We start from the raw sequence: 15,681 nt of genomic DNA on the forward strand, positions 1-15,681 counted from the left end.
CAAGTTAAAGGAAATGTAGTATAATTTTGTCTATTACATGGAGAAAAACATTTTCCATTTTTGCTACTTTTTCAGACTTCAGAGCAAACTTGAAAACAAGTTCATTTTAGAAATGTATCCCCTACCTCTGTATGGGATTTCATTGGGTTGCCCACTTCACAAGCCACCAATCGTGTTTCATTCTCCTTGCGGAAATTACAGATCAGTTTCTGCAGGCAAAAGGGATGGAGTGTGTTTAAGTATACTTAACCTTGGAAGACTGAATGAACAGTATGACAAAATGAATGAAAGGATTTTCATACTATTGCTATTCAACTGGAAAGATTGTTTCTAGGTCATCAAAGCCCCTTTTGAAGCAAAACTAAATTTGTTATATATGGCAGCAGATTTTCTCATGCTTTTAGCACAAAACAAATCAAATTCAAAGAAAGTTAAATCTCAGAAAAACTTATAATACACAACAACAACAACAACAACAACAATAATAATAAAGTTGGAAGGGATCTTGGAGGTCATCTAGTCCAACCCCCATGTGTGGTATCCAGGTGCAAAAAAAATCCTAGATGGTTTTGAATTAAGATACTTGCAAATATAGCAGTATAACCGAAAGAGACTTGCAGTGTGGTTATACTCACAATCTAGAGCACGGGTGTCAAACTCGCCACGTCACGTGATGTATCGCGACATATCGTGACTTTTTTTGCATTGCCGGAGCTGGGGTGGGCATGGCCTCTGTATGATGCAGCCGGCCTACAGGCCAGCAGTTTGACAACCCTAGAGCCTGAACACTGTTATATAACACAGTTCTTTAATATGCAGCAATTGATTTCAACCAAATGTATTGCAGATAATTTAATATATCCAAATTTATTTATTTTTATTTATTTATATTTCCTATTTCTTAACCATCCACTTCCCTCAGAGGGGGAGGATGATCAACATGATGATCAAGTTTGGTAAATCTGAGCTTCCAGTCAACTCAGGGTTGACCTGTGATCACAAGAAGCAAAAAAATGTAAATATTTTTTGGAAATAATGTTTAAAACACACTTTTAAGAATGGAATAAAAAGGAGGTGAAAACATTTGTGGTTTTTTTGGCTCTGTTCCATAAGAGGCATAACAGACTACAAGACTGCATTTTCTGTCAGTGTATAGCCACAATGACAAAACCGCTTTTCCGTACGGGGTAAATTGGCCTTCAGATATTCCTGAACTACAATACATAGCAACTTTAGCCAAAATACTCAGTAGTGACTGATGCTGGAATCTAAAATTCAACAACTGTATCTCACCTCACCTGTGCACTGCTGTTAGCTCTTTGGAAGTAAGCCCCAAATGGCAGCTCCACCACTAACTCAGTTTCATAGGCTCCTTCTCCAGCATTTGTTGCTGTAATTTGGATGAGAACCACATTCTCGGCCCCAACAAGCAGGAAAGCTTCATTCCTGAGACATAAAAACATAGAAAGGAAAGATTACTAAATAATGGCTGCATTATTCTTCTGCATCAGTAATTAGAATATTGCAATTGGCAAGGCAAAATTGTTGGTTGAGGTTTGAGTATGCACCAAGGCAGTGGTGGGATTCAAATATGTGAAAAACTGGTTCTCTGTGTGGATGCTGCTTCCGGAAGTCCATTCTGGGCCTGGGCAACAAAAAATTAGCTACCGGTTCTGCTGAAGTGGTGCAAACTGGCTGAATCCCACCACTGCACCAAGGTCAACTGGAAGACCGGTGGAAGTTGAAACATTTTGCTGGATTAGAAAGGACATATTTTGCCTTCCCACTCATTGACATCTGACTGCCTTTCTTTATTCATTTAAAAAAATGAATGGCATATGATTTTTGAACTGTCTGAAAGAAAAGGAAGATGCAAAATCCAGCAACATTTTTTGCATAAGTCTACTTTGTATTAAAGATCTGTCTCAACCAGATTGTGAAGAGTTGTATGGATACTGATGAACATATATAGATTTCTGCAGAAATATTTGGTAAATCTGAGCTTCCAGACAACTTAATCAGAACATATTTTTCTTGCAATGTCTTAACATTTACTTAATGTTAATTGAAACTATAAGTATCATATTCACTGACAAATTTCTGACACTTTAATGTTATGGTCCTGTTCTTCATTATACTCCTTTTGGAATAATATTGTACAATATGATTATAAATTGGGAAAGCATTGGTTTTTAAAGACACTCATATTGTACTTGGAATTTAGTATGTTCTGAACAAAGATGACTTTTTGTGCACCAGGAATAGCAAAAAGGAATTAGCAGAAGGAAAAATACTATATTTATGGTATCATAATACTTATGATATGGAAATAATGCTATACATGGATTCCAGAGATGTATGATTTAGCAATTCTTGAAAAAATTATATATTCTGTCAATTAAAAAATGTCACATTATTTCTTCCTTTGAAAAAAAATATTGGATGGGCTTGATGAACATGAAAGCTTAGTGTCTCCTTTTAAAGACCTCAGATGAACTTGGAATATGTTTGTAATTTCTTGTTTCTATTATTTTCTTTTGTTGTGTTTTCATTTTCTTTGCTTGGGGTGAATTGTTCATTTTGTATTACATATGCTTATTTAAAAATGGACTAATAAAACTATTTTTAAGAATAATAATAAAAATTTAGTGATGGTGACCTTTGTCCTTCTTATAAACTATAGATCATCTCTGCAATTTAATTATATGTTTTACTATTGGAGATTTATGGAAGTCCCACAAAAGATGGTTGCCCAGAATTGCTTTCTGTAAAATGGGCAGCCACGTAAATTTGATTAATAAAATAAATAATAAAAGACCCAGAAAAATTACAAACATTATCAGCATATTACTATGCTTTTTTCTCACCCCTCAGCAATTGTGGCCAACCCAGTCTAAGCTATTGGTGCTTACGTGTGAGCAGAGAGTTTGAGATCTGGAATGCAGATGTTGTCTTCTCCACAGTCTAGAATGATGCGGGTCTGTGGATAAGAGGAAACCTAAACAGTTATCATTGAATGAATAGCAAATATAATTTGGAGGCGAGTATGGACTGCTACATACACAGTCCATGCTATTCCATGTTATCCCTAATTAAGGAATACATAAGAAAAATCCCTTCAATCTACAGATACGAAGATACCAGATATGAAGTAGCATGCAGAGCATGCAGAACCTCTCACCAAGTCCAGTTAACTACATACCTTTGCAATTGCCCATCTCTTAAATAAGATAATTTCATAATAAATAAGTGAATGAAGCCAGACAAAAACTACATCTAATTTAGATTAATCTCCTTTTGAACTGAATTAACATTATATTTATGTTTACAATTAATATGACTGGATCCCTTCTGTTCAATAATTTTTCCCATTCTTTCACATAAAAAATATCATTTGGTAGCAACTTTGGTGGCTCCGAAGTTGCATTTAAATCCATTAGGGCCCTCAGTCTGCAAACCTTTTATGTACAAAACCCATTTCTTTTCCACGAGACATACATAACCTCTAATCAAATAGCCTGCATCCAAGTCCAGAAGGGACTGCTCCAGTCTTTCTATAAACAGTAGCTAGCTAAATAATTCAAAATTATTTACTTTAGTAATAGCAGTAACAAAAGTCTCATGGCACCTTAAGACTAAACAGTTTATTATTGTCTGTGATCTACAATTTGCACGCAGTTCTGGAAGAGGAATATTCCATCTACTCAGACTTGTTCTTGGGCATGCATAGGCTATGTTTACCAAAACCACCTCTTTGGAAACACTTATTTTAGAGATAAACCCTATGTTCAACAAGCATTCAGACAAGCAAACAAGCAAGCAAACCACATATCAAAATAATAACCACAATATAAAATTAAAAACCAAACTTATAAGCAGAATGTGGTAGTTCCCAGTGCACTTGCTTTCATCTGAAGAAGAAAGAAGTCTTACCTGTTCCTGGACAATCAATTGGCCAGACAGAATAGGTTGCAGAATTCCAGCTCTGGAGAAGGATGCCAAACTGAAGTTGAGGCTCACAACAATGGCACTCAGTTTGTCTTTGAAATCAGCTTGATCCTGGGAAGGAGTGTATGTAAAAAGCAGTTTACAGATCCCATGGGGTAAGTTTTTCCCAGCTGGGCACCTTCCACATATATGGGACTACAACTCCATCATCTCCATCTAGCAAGCTTGGAGCTGTAATCTGACAAATCTGGAGGACATCCAATTGGAAAATATGTGCTCAAATTACATCTTTTTGGAAGGTTTGTAACTCTAACACAGAGGTGGGGAACTTTTGATTTTCTAGAAGTCGCAAATTCTCATCTCAGCAAAGAGAAATTTCTAGAGGCACAAAAGAATTAAGTAGTACTTGTCAAACTGAAAGACACAAAAGCCCTGCCAAAACAACAAGGCAGTAACTCTAATATTTATAACACTGTTTCTCATTTCTATAATTCTAAGAGCAGGAAACTCTCTCCCAATTTCAAATTTCCTCACATGCTCAACATCACCATGGAATGGTTAATCTCCGCATTATTTAGGCTAACATAATAGCCATAATTAAATTGTTTTTGATTTATGCAGTGAAAAATATGCAGGAGCTTTGTCAAAAGCTAAGATACCAACCAAATTTCCTAGAAAAAAAAGAATAGAAACTGTCTAGTTTTTATTGAACTATGACTCTTAATATCCCCTGCCATTAGTCATGTTTCCTGACTGTGGCTGCTGAGATTTGTAGAACATTCACATCTGGAAATTATTCTCCTCTTCTGAAGGTGTTGGGATATTGATATTGATACAGTAGCATAAAGAATTTTATTCCAAGACAGGAAAGTACCACAAATGGGCCAAAACTTCCAAGACCAGATTTGTAAAATGACAGATTAAAAGTTCAAACATAAGAAGGTAGCCTTGGTAGCTCCCAAAGTAGAGAAGGGAAAACGCACTCAGCATTCTTCTTTGTTTCCCTGCAAATCTTGGGCTGCAACTTTCAAAGCTGAACATAATTTCCGAAGTAAAGCAGAACCTATTGCTCAACCATTCCTTACTATTCCAAACACATGCACACAGAAACAAAGACACACTTTTGATGCCTGAGATACCTACCCGTAAGTAAACCGTGACATTCTTACAGGTCAGGGGAATTTTTCTGGACAGTTTCAGTTGGAATATCTGGCTTGGTTGGTTGGTTTGCTGCAAGAAAAGCCGCCTCCCAAATTTCTGCTTCATATGGTCCAGCTGTAACTCTGTATTTAATTCTAGCAGACACAAGGAAACAGGCAAAAAACAATATGATGGTGATGAAGATTAATAGACAAATCACAATCTACAATATACATATTGATAACTAGAATACCAAATTCTTGTCTTCTATTGTACAAGAAAAGACTTTTGATTCAAACATCTGCAGTGTTTTTATAGTCCAGACTTATGTTCTTTATTAATACTATGTGAGAATTCGGAAAATTTAGGAATGTGTAACGGAAAAACTGTACACTCGTATAGTGATGAGGACCACTATTCTCTAACTTGACAGCAATATTGTGCTATTTAGGATTAATGGGAGTTGATCCAGCATTCTATGGGGCATTAGATTAAGATCCTTCCCCCATTTACTATAACCACTAATGCCAAAATAGAATCAGTAGTTTTCATATCTAAATAAACAAATGTGGAAAGTACCTCTTGGTGGATGGGTGGGAAACATGAGTTAATACCTCATTTCTTACTTTCAGCTACTTTCTCAAAGAAATCAGCAAAATACTTTTTTTGGACTAGTTAATTTCATTTCTGGCACAGCTGAGTTAAGAAACAGAGATTCATCCTGGTTTTTTTCTTTCTGAAATGTTAGGCATCTGATATGTTAATAAATAACCATGTTTTCATGTACCTATTAAAAATTAAATTCCAAAATTTTCTCATCATAGAAACAAAAACTGTGGCAATCAGGTAAAGCTGCACACATTTGTTAACTGTCTCAGGAGAACTAGTTCTTAACTTTCTACAAATATTGCTTAAGAAACTAATGAATCTTACTAATCCTGCCTCATCAGAGACTTTGCATAATAAAAAAAATGTGTTGTGTGCAATACTATCTCTACAGCAGTGTTTCTCAACCTTGGCAACTTTAAGATGTGTGGGTTTCAATTGCCGGGAAATCCCCAATCAACCTGGGTGGCTAGGGAATTCTGGGATTTGACATCTACCTACTTTAAAGTTGCTAAGCTAGAGAAACACTGTTGTAGTGTATTACTTCCAAGTTTCTGAAAAATCTTTCACCTGGGAGAACCCTGAAACCTCAGAATTCACACTGTCTCGATTTTTATCTCATCCCTCTTGATATCTATGTAAATGATCATAACTACAATGGCCTCTGTTCCTCCAAATTACTGATTCAACACTCACCAATTTCTGATGGAATGTTCTTTCCCGACATTCCTACACACATCTGAATGTTGAAGCTACATTGATAAGGAAAAAGAAAATGAGGCTCATTTCATAGATCAAACAGCATATACCCAACTGGCAAATAACTAACCATAGAACCTACCTTTCTGAATCCCACCTGTACAGTTGCAAATCTTATTATACATTTAAGTTCATGAATTTAAAGATATTGGAGACTGAAGTGTTTTGTGCTTGTAGAAAGTGGGAATTTGACCTGAACAATAATTAGCGAAACAAATTTTATAACTACAATATACCAGAAAGGTTATTTGATTACAAGAAATATATTATAGATACAAGTAAAGCTAGAGCATGTGCTTTGTGCTTGGGAAGAAAGGCAGAAAGAAGTGATCTCAGATTAGCATCTTAGACACAGACCAGGCAAACTAATAAACAAAGAAGGAACACATAGTAAATCCTTTTTATCTGCCCCCCACGTATTCACATCTTTAATAGAAAGAAGGTAACTATAATCAAACAGTGGGACAGTGCCAAATGGCAAAGATTTCTGAAAACTCCAACTAGTTTTGTGTTTTTGATTATTCTGACTTATTGGTTAGACTTCATATCCTATGTTATTGTTGAAAGAAAAATCTTCATCAGAGTCCAGTCCAAACTGGGAATAAACAAAATGGAGACTGCTTTAGAATGATGGCTGTAGTTTATTGAAGAACAGAGCCAGACAGAAACGTGGCTCTGGGAAAGCTGACCACATGGAGCAGGGAGTGGTGAGTTTTATACCTTCTTGGACTTTTGTGTTTGGAGTTGTTCCTTGGCATGAACTTTGACCTGAGGTTCAGTATGCCTTTCTGGTATTTTGATGGTGGTGGGCTAATCCTATTATGTCCCAAAGGTCATATCCTGCTTCTCTGGGGCAGTGACTGATGGCTTACTTCCTGTGTTGGATTTCTTGGGTGCAGGGTTTTTGATTCTAGGGATCTTTGTCTTTCTAATTCCATCAGTTTCCTGGCTCCAATCTTTCTGAAAGGATTATGATATCTGCATTTCTACAGAGCTGGTTTCTGCTTCGGGGAGGGAGACTTGGGGCTATTAAGAAAAACTGGGCATGCTTTTCTGCCTTTTAAAGATCCTTTGAGGAAATATAATATTCTGCCTTTTTAATATTTCCATCTCTGGGGGGGGGCTGACTTCCTACATTAGCATTCTCCATTTCCCAGCATGTTGGAGAATATCTTTTTTTAATTAATACATCTAACTAGCCTTCTCACAGTTGGTGCCAGCTAGACATGCTGAAATATAATGGCTATTTTTCTTAGTCATTTTCTTGCAGCTAGCTGGGAATTCTGGGAGTTGAGGTCCCAATATATCTGGAGAATACCAGTTAGGGAAAAGATACCTCCAAAGAAATTAACCCTGCCACTCTTGATTTTCTACTAGGAAAGAAAATTCAGTAGGTAGGCTCAGGTGTTGAGCAAAGCACATAATCCATGGGACCATGGTTAATTATTTATAATAACATGGATGCGTTTCCCACTATGCTTACCAGCTAGCCTGTTCTCCTGGACATGTTTTCATCTCTGAATCAAGCACATCAGGTATGGAAAGGTGGGCTTTGAGTATAATCATCGGCTGAGCTCTAAGGAAGACAAACATTACGGATGTGCATATGCAGCTGAGATAAATGCTGACTAAATGATCCCGTTATTCATCCTTGGTGGATGAGACAAAGGATTTTTCCAAAATTTCTAGTCATGGCCATATGCTGATGGATGGGTAAAATTTATCTACAATAAAATGTTCTGCCTTTAACTAGTTAATTCGACAGCATCCATGCCCTGGGCCAGCTTTCTCCAATTTCATGATCTTCTGTAGTGTAGAAGATACTGCATTAAAGAAAGAAGTTCTAGAGCCAAGAGCTGCATCACATCACAGACCTTCCTCTGAGTGGAGCTACTTTGACTTGGGTATATATTAACTTTTCTCAGCCAAAGGGCTTCTGTGTAAGTGGAGACAATAATTGTAGAATTCCTATCATATATGAAAGCCTTCAGGTTGGGGAATGCCAGTATATAATTTTGTGAAGTTTGTTACTAAGTTTTATGCAAAAATATAATGCAATATAAAAGATTTGGGTGGCCTCTAACTAGTTATAATCCTTAATCATAAGATTAACTTTTCACTTACCCAAGTATAGAGAATAGCTTTTATAGACTTGGTTTTAGTCAAAAGAAGAAATTATTCAGTTCTGGGCACAAGATGGGAAAAAACATGCTAAGAGATTTTCCAAGACATTCAGGTAATAGATCACTACTGCTTACAACTATTTGTTTGCTCAATGAGCTGTCTTTCCACGATCACCAAACTTGTCAAAGTGCAAACCCAACAATTCTATTTGCAAAGTAAGAACAACAATCACCATAACTCTATAAGTTTTGCCTAGGAAACTGACCTATTTATAATTTAATTTAGAGTTTCATATGGCAAAATTGTAGATTATTCATACATTCAACAAGTTCCCAAAATCAATGGGATATAACAGAACCCTATATTGTAAACAATTCTATATTTCTAAATTTGGCTAAGCAAAAAAAATCAACATTAAATAAGACATTTTAGGTACCTATTTGCCTTTTCAATAGTTCCTTGATTTCTTTTTCTTCCTATACAATTTCATCCTCGTGTATAAATTCATGGCATTGGTTAAATAAAAATAAAACATGTCAAAATGAAGAGATTTTGCCATTTTCCAGACATTTTCTAGTCCCACCACTAAACCAATTGGTACAAATTCCTTGCAACCCTTTCAGCACTAGTTTTCACAAGTATCCAGTGTGTTTCACTAAAGAGTGGAGGCTCTTGAGAGAACATGTGATGGTTCTTGGAACAGAAAGATGATGTCACAAATTTCAGAAAAAAAGCACTGACAGGTAACTGCACTTCAGATTATGAGACCCAAAGGTCTTGGCCACATTCACTCACCTGTAGACAACCACCTTGTTGATCCTGAAAGCACCAACTAGCACATCTGGGTGTGAAGAACAAGATAAAAAACAGGGCATTAAGGATGCAGCATTCCATCAGCCATCGTTCTGAGGCCCAGTGCTACCCATTCCACTGAAAAGAATAGTAGTCAGTCTAAGCTTTCCTAGTAAAAAGCACAGGATTTTGCATATATTCATATCTTTGACTAATTAAAACATTTTTTTCAATCTACCTATGGCCTAAATTAGTTTTTCCCTAACAAAGTTCTCCTACATTGGTCTGTTTTATGGTTTCTAGTCTACAAGATCAAAAGTCATGCTAGTTTGGAATTACGGAATTATGTGACTGTGGTGCTGATATACAAACTATTAAACATATTCTGCAAGATTGCCCATGACATGCATTCTCTGGTTCTTTAGAAGATCTATGTTAAATTCTTTGTTCGCGTGCAAATGATGAAGACACATGGTGACCATAACAACTCTTTATTCTCCTTCTCCAACTCCAAGCAAAGAAGCAAAAGGCACGCAGGCCTTTTATAGGGCTTGAAACCCGGACAGAGTGAACCAATAGGAACTCCTCTTCTTTGCGCCTTGTGCATGCGCACAAGTCTGGCGCCGCTCTGTCTGGTCTCGGGCAGCTTTTAGAATGTCCAGGACCATTTGCAACATTTCTGGGCCTGCTGAGTTTCCTCATCAGGCCAGGACACAACAATCTACATGAAGCAAAACCAGAGAGGATCTCTGGGTAACTGAACTGGACATCCAGTTATGAGGCCATTGCCATACCCCCTGTAGCTTTGAATATAATTATGTGGATTGTGTATATATGTTTACTTTTTTGTCATGTTTTCATCATATGTTAAATGATGATGATGACGATGACAATGATGATGATGCTGGAAGTCATCATGATATGCATTTAAAAGGGCCATGCTAGAGGAAATCTGGTTTAGATCAAAACAAATCTCTTGGGAAACTTCAACATTGTTCTGCTTTGGTTCAAATAGACTGGGCGAAGCATATGACATAACAAAATATTGTATTACCAGGATAACCATTAACATCTATGTCAGAGGCTCCACGGATGGCAAAGCCAAAACCAGCAGACTCAGAAAAGGGACTCTTGAGGATCTGGCTTGGAGATGCACTCAATCCTTCACTGTGCCCAAGGTAGATGTAAACCTGGCCACCTCCATCTTGGCCTGCAAAGGGTGCTCCTATAGCTATGTCTGTGGAAACAGAATATAATGGCAAATATAATGGGGAAACAAGGTGAAAAATTCAAAAGAAAAGCAATACAAAGGGTATTTTCCAATGCTGAATTAAACTGATGTCCTTCAATCTTTAGGCAGAAAACTTGGTACCCCCATTGCCAATCCCTATCCTGCCCCTATTACCTCTGCTCTGACTCATTGCCAAATGGTGCTGTTTTGATTATGAATATCCAGAACTTTTGGCGCCCCTTTTCATACACTCATTTTGCTCATAACCCAAGTTAAATAAAGTGAAACTAATAACAGATTGGTGTCAAAAAGGTAGCCTAATCTTATTTTTACTCAGGATTTCCCTTTTTTTCTTTTCTTTTCTTTTCTTTTTTTTTCTTTCCTTTCCTTTCCAATGCAGGCAATTAATACTGACTTTCAGATTCCTCGCTGTTCTCAAGAAGCAAAGAGGGACAAAGGGTTGGTCCATCAACCTTCCACTAAGCCAGCGAAGACTATCAAGTTAAAGCATGTACAGAACAGCCAGCTGAGCAGCTGATGGCATTGCACAATTCTGATATTTGGCATTGCACAATTCTGATATTTCACTAGTGCATCCAGTGTGTCTAACTCTTGAGACACAGCAGAACAGCAGCAGATGGACTGGCCAGAGATCAAAAACCTTTCTGATCTCACTCACCAACTAAGTGGCAAAGCCTAGCAGGTTTTACACACTTGTAGCTGTCATTGGACACTCTAGTTTAAGTTTCTTTTAACCCCAGCACAATGAATAGTGCCTTAAGTCTGCCTCACCTAAGGGCTAGAGAATAGATGAAGACAAAATCATAAAGACATGACAAAACAACAACCACATTGCCAGGATAGGTTTTTGTATTTTGTTTTTGTATTATTTGTAACAATAAACGAGTGTTTGTGCCATGGACAGGTGCAGATGGATGATGACAAGACCAACTTCAAGCATTAGGAAGACAGAAGATTAAACTGAGTATCCTCCAAATTTAGGTTGTAAGAGACCAATAGATATGGATACTAATAGGGTGGTGAAAAGAAACTGCAGATGACTAAGGTTACTTTCAGGTGGATCTTTGAAAAGGTACACTGTAACGAAGAATGGAGCCTCTTTACAACCTCAAATGCATACTTATTACCATCTAAACTATTCTAAGACAGGGGCCAATGTTTGTTTGTTCATGTGTAAAATTTATAGGCTGCCCATCTTACCTCAAGGCAACTTTGGGCAATGTTTAAATATTTAAAACATCTATAAGTCATCCATGGGCATCTAGACTCAGCCACAATGAATCCTGGTTCGTGTGATGATACAGTGGTCTCTCTTTCAACAGTGGGAGGTAGCTGAACAGAGATACAACACTGGGATTTTCCAGATTGCTTTCTTCCCTATTTCTCATCCACTTCTTCTTACCAATGTAGCCATCCTGATCTATATCACCCAAAGGAGCAATAGCCATGCCAAAACGGCCATAGGTATCTGTGCCAGTCAACTTCTGCCAAGGAGTTCTGTAAGGGCGTGGGCTCTTCCGCTGTAGGTATAAATAAACTCTTCCTACTTCATAGAGTTTCCCATCTGAGCGGCGCTCCATGAAAAGGGGGGCACCCACTAAAATGTCATCTTTCCTGGGACACAGAAAAACAATTTGTAAGAGCTTATTCAGGATATAGTCTCCAGCTCAGCCAGAGCAAATACAGTATAACAACGGTAAGAGCAACCTGCCTAACACTGAGAACTTACATTACAGTGGATTTGCAGAAGTCTAACTATGGGCATTTCAAGAAGCATCTGGCTAGCCATAATAGATTCAGGCAGGCCTTATAGTTGCTCCAGTAGAGCTCTCCTACATACTGTACTCTAGCAGGTTACATCGGTTCTTTCCATCACCATCACTGAGAGATTTCAATTTCTTCCAAAAAAGAAATAAACAACGCGCAGAAACATTTTTATGTGTCAGATTCACAGGTCCCACATACCAATGAAACTTAGCTAAGAACTGTAGTACTTACTACTGGAAGCTGCATCTATGTAAAGGAGACCAGAAGAACAGAACTAAGAATAAACATGTGCTTTGGAGTTGTAAGGGAAGCTGCAAAAGGACTGTTATTTCTCCAGTAACACCTGTTCTGCTGCTTCTTTTTTAGACCTTTCACCAAGTATGACATCATTCTCTTATGTGGGTAGTTCTGAGAATCCAGGCAATGTTTCTTCTCTAGTGTCACTGCCTGGATTCTCAAGAGAACCGACATATCTTCCCCTTCCTCTTCTCTGAAAAGGCTAATAACATGCTTTTAGATCAGGGAAGATGATCTTGCTTTGAAGGAGATTATGGCAATAATCAATACCTGTAAGAACTGGCACGATAATGTTGTTTTGTAGTCAGTAAATAGCAAACAGGAGGATCAATAGCCTTTAAGGCAGTGGTTCTCAACCTGTGGGTCGGGACCCCATTTGGGGTCGATTGACCATTTCATGGGGGTCGCCAAGCAAGGCTGTCCGCCATTTTTTTTGTCCACCATTTTTCCCCCTTTTCCGGCAGGTGCCTTACCTCCCTTCGGCTGGGCCAGCTGGTGGTCGGCCTGCTCCGTCTCTGCCGCTTGCCAGCTACGCCTCGGCCGGCGCAGGGGGCGGAACCACGCATGCGCGGTGCTCCCGGGCAGGGAAAGTCCTCGACTTACGACCGGTTGGGTAGTCCTCGACTTACGACCGGTTTAGTCCTCGACTTACGACCGGTTTAGTCCTCGACTTACGACCGGTTGGGGTCACGGCATTAAAAAGGTTGAGAACCACTGCTTTAAGGTGTGTTCTTACAGACTCTTCTGCCTCTCATGAGCTATCTGCTTCACCTCAACATTATCATCCTCAAATTAGGCCTCTTCTATTTTCATTTTAAATTAAATTAATACTTTCAATACAAAATGATAAAGAAGCACTTTTCTTCTGTGCTTAGAAATAGTGTTTCTGTGTATGCCTGTGTACTTCAGAGCTACTCTTGACTGCTGAGAATTAGACAAGCCTTGCCACTTTATTAGCAACATTTTCAGGAAGGGTTTCCCATTGTCTTCTTCCTAGGACTCAGAGAGAATGGCTGGCCCAAGGCTACCTACCTGCCTTTGTGCCTAAGTCACTGCTAGAATTCATACTCCCCAATTTCTAACTTAGTGCTTTTAACCACTACAACAGACTGACTCTCTATGAATATATTTAAGGCAACACAAATCAATGGGATATCCCTGTATGTGTTGTACTATAAATTGTATTATTACTCGGAGTAGAGGATGATAAGAGATATAAGATATTGCAGTGATGGGAGTTAGAAAATGATTCACAATTTTTACAGCTTTAATTGATCTTTAATTCCATAGCAACGAGGAAATATTTATTTTTTAAATTATTATTAATGTATGGTCAAAGAAAATTGTGTCCAAATGACAAATATTTTACAATATGAAAGATGAAAACTAAATGATTGTAACATTGTTGGATTCAGGCTTAATCATAAATGTAATTGATTTCAAAGAGCTTGGTTAAATCTTGATTCAGCCTAATGGAAACCATTATAGTAGCTTATGGACCAGCAAAGCTAGGCAAAATCCTATTACAATAATGTAAACTTATTAGATTGCAATTCTGCCACTCTTTTGCACTTGTGCTCTATTTCCTTGTTAATAGTTGCAGAATCACACTTGCGGCATATACATTTGAGTGAAAATATATAATAGGCACTATTACAATACACTTCTAATGTGCTAGATATGGTCATGAATGGAAAAAGTTGGTAACAGTATGAGGGTGTTAAAGTATTCGTTAGAGTATTCCATATATATATATATATATATATATATATATATATATATATATATATATATATATATATATATATATATATATATNTTTTTTTTTTTTTTTCGCTCCAAAAGAGGCACTAGGTCTGATTTTCAGGATATGTGTGTGTTTTTGCACTCACCTCGCGGCAGCAGCACTGACAGCCTCACCCAGCTGGCCCGCTTCTTCTGCAGCCGAAGGAGCAGCTTCAGTTCCGGCCTGCATTTCACAGTCAAAGGCCTTTCTGGAAGGCCTCTGCAGCTGAGAATCGAGCTATGGATTCAATCCGTAACTCAGTTCTCAGCTATACAGGCCTTACGGAAAGGCCTCTGGCTTGAAACGTAGGCCGGAGCTAAAGCTGCTCCTTTGGCTGCAGAAGAAGTGGGCCAGCGAGGCAAGTGTTGATCCATGGGAGGCCTGGCTGCAATGGTAAACTCCACCTCCACTGTAGCTTGATTTTTAGGCATGCGCCTCACCCCAACACTAGGGCTTATTTTGGGGGCAGGGCTTATATTAGGCCCACCTCCTCAAAATCATTATTTTGGGGGTAGGTCTTACTTTCGGGGAAACACGGTAGTAGGAATAGGATTCCTGTTCCCTTTGCCGAAAATTCAACAACAGATAACTGACAACAGAGGTCAGCAGATTCCCAAAATGGGCACATGAATCTCTTTGGATGCAAAAGGAAACCCTGAAAGAAAAATGGAGGAAGCAAGTTAATTGATAGGTAATTTCAGCATGTAACCTTTTTGGTTAATTTAGCATTTGTAGCTGCACTTTAGGGATAAATTACAAAGAGCTGCATTCAGTTCTCCTCCAAGGCCTCCAGTGCTCCACTCAGAGAGGTGCAGATGAAGGAGACAGTGACAAAGGGCTCACTGTCAACCCCTGGTTAGTATTAGCAGACCAGGACACAGAGAAAACAGGGACAGTTGACTAAGTTTATGGTGGTTGCTAAGAATTTGAGTATAGCTTTAGGGCCTGAGAAGTAAATTCTGTTTTTTCATGTAATCAAGAGAATTTTATGATTTAAATACTCTTCAAACCGAGGACTTCCGGTGGCAGGCGATTTCGCTGGTCGCAGCTGTTTGCTGCCTCCCGCCTGTTTTGCGTAAAAGCCGGTTTGACAGCTAGCATCTGCTGTCAAACGGCTTGATACCTTTCCCCTGGGCATAAGGGGATCGGTGAGCTGCCCGGGGTAGGAGTTGAGTTCCCGAGTCGTCCTATATGGACGATGTAGGTGAGA

General features: G+C 38.4%; 1 protein-coding gene across 1 annotated transcript in view; it reads right to left on the minus strand.

Annotated features, from left to right (window-relative positions):
• The window catches only part of ITGA2B (integrin subunit alpha 2b), a 55,832-nt gene that overhangs the window by 16,806 nt on the left and 23,345 nt on the right, over positions 1-15,681 (minus strand). Inside the window, exons 12-21 of the mRNA XM_029287224.1 lie at positions 12,024-12,235; positions 10,424-10,606; positions 9,373-9,418; positions 7,937-8,029; positions 6,391-6,446; positions 5,092-5,243; positions 3,934-4,059; positions 2,913-2,980; positions 1,299-1,446; positions 126-209 (exon numbers count right to left, since the gene is read on the minus strand). Coding sequence (XP_029143057.1) covers positions 126-209; positions 1,299-1,446; positions 2,913-2,980; positions 3,934-4,059; positions 5,092-5,243; positions 6,391-6,446; positions 7,937-8,029; positions 9,373-9,418; positions 10,424-10,606; positions 12,024-12,235 — 1,168 coding nt within the window. The remainder of the gene's footprint in view (positions 1-125; positions 210-1,298; positions 1,447-2,912; positions 2,981-3,933; positions 4,060-5,091; positions 5,244-6,390; positions 6,447-7,936; positions 8,030-9,372; positions 9,419-10,423; positions 10,607-12,023; positions 12,236-15,681) is intronic.

Source organism: Protobothrops mucrosquamatus, unplaced genomic scaffold (genome assembly GCF_001527695.2).
Source record: "Protobothrops mucrosquamatus isolate PMUCROS unplaced genomic scaffold, P.Mucros_1.0 scaffold_257, whole genome shotgun sequence".
Classification (NCBI taxonomy): Eukaryota; Metazoa; Chordata; class Lepidosauria; order Squamata; family Viperidae; genus Protobothrops; species Protobothrops mucrosquamatus.